Genomic DNA, 2,967 nt, shown 5'->3' with positions numbered 1-2,967 from the left:
GAATCCTTAGGGATCTCTAGGCCCACCAAGGATGTCGAGGTAGTACAGGTCGACCTCGAGGGAACCAGCAAGGCGGCTTGGGTCGGTTGCAACCTCACCGAGCAGTAGGCGTGTGTGTGCCCTCATCAACTCCTCGCTCAAGATTAAAGACCCGGGGGCTGATGAACACACCCCCCCCCCCCCCCCCCCCTCGAGCCAGACCGCACCCGACATCGACTATTCAGCTTGAGGAAACCTACCCAAGGATGTGATGGGGCATGACGTCCTCGACCAACTCTCATAACATCAAAACAGCTATGTTAATTCTACCCATAGTTTATTTAAGTAGACATGTATTAGTTCATCGAAGAATCATTATGTGAATCCCTGAGACTTTAAGGTTAAATTCTCTTGCATCCCGATGTCACTATCTGAGCGACCCGTGTTGATCTGCATGAGCAGTTGGCATGGCTCATTCGCGGTGTGCCACTCAAACGTGAGGGATGGGAGGACAGCGAACTTAAACAGACTTAAAATCCAAACATATGATGCACAGATTGTTTCTTACACTGCAGCTAGCAAGACAAACTAAAAACTAACAACTCCTACTTTGGGGGGATCTGGTGTAGAATACGGGCGCCGACGGGCAGAACTTGGTCGATGAGGGCCGGCGTGCTCAGCATGACGGCGTTGCTGATCGCGCTGATCTCGACATCGGTCCGGTTTGGTGGGTATTCCTGCCCCACGGCCATGAAGTTGACGCAGTCATAGTGTGCGCCAATAGACATCAAGGTGGCAACCTATAACTAAAACCAGAGCCTTTCCTCACTGTTTATGGACGCACAATTAAAATAATGATAAGAAACCATCATATTCTTTGCCAAAATTTAACCAATTTCTCATGACAAGTCATGATATGATACATCATCATATTAAGCTTATAAGATAGCATACATCATATGGATATAAGGTACAGACCACTTTTAGAAAAGAACACAAATTGTCTAATTGAAGTTGAAGCAAATTACATAGAATTGATGAAAATAAAAGAAGACCATGCAAGGACTTCTTGGAATAATTCCTTTTCTGTTTGTCCTCATCAGTTCATCAAATGTAGCTCAAAATACGGGGCACATCAACAGCTTTGATAGGCTTTAAGATATACTCCTTTGCCCCTGCATCCAAGCACCTGCATATGACATACATTAAGTATATAGATGATACTGATGTACACAATGCAACTGCTTGATAGATTTAAGCTTCACTCACTTTTGGATCCTTTCAGGGATGTTGTCACTAGACATGATCACCACAGGGATGTGCTTCAACTTTGGTGATTGCTGAGTGGTGTAAAAAATTCAGTTAATAACTGATAAGGTTTCTATATATTTCAAGACACAAAAATAAAACATTCAACACAACATATATCATGAAACTATGAGACCATGGATATTAGAAGTTTTTTCTATAAGAAAAGGGTCTACCTGCACCTCCATCAGAAGATCATACCCAGTCATACCAGGCATACAATAATCAGTTAGAATCAGCTTTACATCATTCACCTATATACAAATGTTATGTCAAAAACATGTAAAACATAGTATGAAACCAAATGAACTAAATTATGTGCATTCCTATTAATATTAGTTCTATAAACTATTGATATACCACATCTAGAAAATCCAAGGCTTGTTTTGGGCCCTCCACAATTGTCACTACAAAAATAATAATATTATTAAATAGGAAAAAAATTAAAATAAAAAAAATTGAGTGAAAGCATAGAAAACACAAGACATTATACCTTGAATGTTACAACTCTTTAAGACTCGGGATGCCACAAGACGATCAATAAAGGTGTCATCAACTATGAGTACATGTGGAGCAATAGTGTCCATGATACTCTCTCGCAACTTCCTAATCCTTCGTTTGAGGAAGACCTTGCAAACCTTTGATAATGGATTGCTTGTATTGTGATGTTGGTGATGGAGTGAAACCAAAGTGGACCTCTTTATATAGAAGTTTGTGGCTATACTAATGGTATATTTAATATAGTAACAAATACTTGCTGGCTACTATCTATAGCCTTAAGATAGAAAATCAAATGTTGTAGCTATATCGATGATATCTTTAATATAAACAACAAGTTTGCAATTATACCGATGATATCCTTAAGATATGGAATAAGTCAGTAGGTATACTGATACTATCCTTAACATAGAGAAAATAGTAAACAATAGTGGGAAATAACTATCATATCTTTTAACCTGAGTGAGTACATCCTTCGGATATAGAACGTATCTATAGTGGACCCTAGATATATTTTTTAATCATAAAATCCTTTCATTTGCATTTTTGACTCTACATGAACTAAGAATCATTCAGGATACGTTTGATCTCCTTGATGAATACTATACAGCTGTTGATGGTCGTTAACGTTCATCATAAACCGTCCATATATCCGGCATATATACTTAATTCCATCACCAAACATAGGTCTAGGGGTTTAAACTAATAAATTCCATGAGTTTTGGTGAATCTATGTTTTCGGCAGGGTTTATCTAGAAAACCATCAAGGGGGACCTATTCGTCAAAGGAAATTATGGAATTCCATTGCGTAAACAGCGTGGGAAGATTCTATAAGACTCCAGGAGGCTTTCCACCGAAGCAAACCTCGAGGGGCTGCCATGTGGGGTAGGCCAGCCCCACCTATAGGCCGGCCAAACTATGGGTCCCACTAGTCAGCCTTTGCTTCGAAAGACGGTCCCCACCACCATTGAGATCCATTCTTTGCCGTTTAATCAAGTTGATTTGATCTGAGGGCTTAGGATTGATGCTCGGGCCTATATATATCAGCCCCTACCCCCCTCTCTCAGCAAATCCCTAAAACCCTAATTCATATCCCTCATTCATATCAACACACATCAGGAGGATTAGGTCTAGACCTCTCCAATATAGTAGATTAGTATCTCAGGAGTGAGGGTCAAGTTG

The 2,967-nt window shown here is 40.1% G+C and overlaps 1 protein-coding gene across 1 annotated transcript; it reads right to left on the bottom strand.

Annotated features, from left to right (window-relative positions):
• Positions 1-1,086: 1,086 nt before the first annotated feature.
• Positions 1,087-1,874, bottom strand: LOC136499064 (two-component response regulator ORR12-like). Its single transcript, XM_066494761.1, has 5 exons — positions 1,781-1,874; positions 1,648-1,694; positions 1,464-1,541; positions 1,249-1,319; positions 1,087-1,168 (listed from the first exon to the last, which is right to left on the bottom strand). The coding sequence occupies exons 1-5, from the start codon at positions 1,872-1,874 to the stop codon at positions 1,087-1,089; spliced, it is 372 nt and encodes a 123-aa protein (XP_066350858.1).
• Between the last annotated feature and the right edge of the window lie 1,093 nt (positions 1,875-2,967).

The sequence above is a fragment of the Miscanthus floridulus genome, chromosome 13, assembly GCF_019320115.1.
Source record: "Miscanthus floridulus cultivar M001 chromosome 13, ASM1932011v1, whole genome shotgun sequence".
NCBI lineage: Eukaryota > Viridiplantae > Streptophyta > Magnoliopsida > Poales > Poaceae > Miscanthus > Miscanthus floridulus.
The sequence above is the reverse complement of the archived record's forward strand: the minus strand, read 5'-3'. Positions and strand labels throughout refer to the sequence as shown.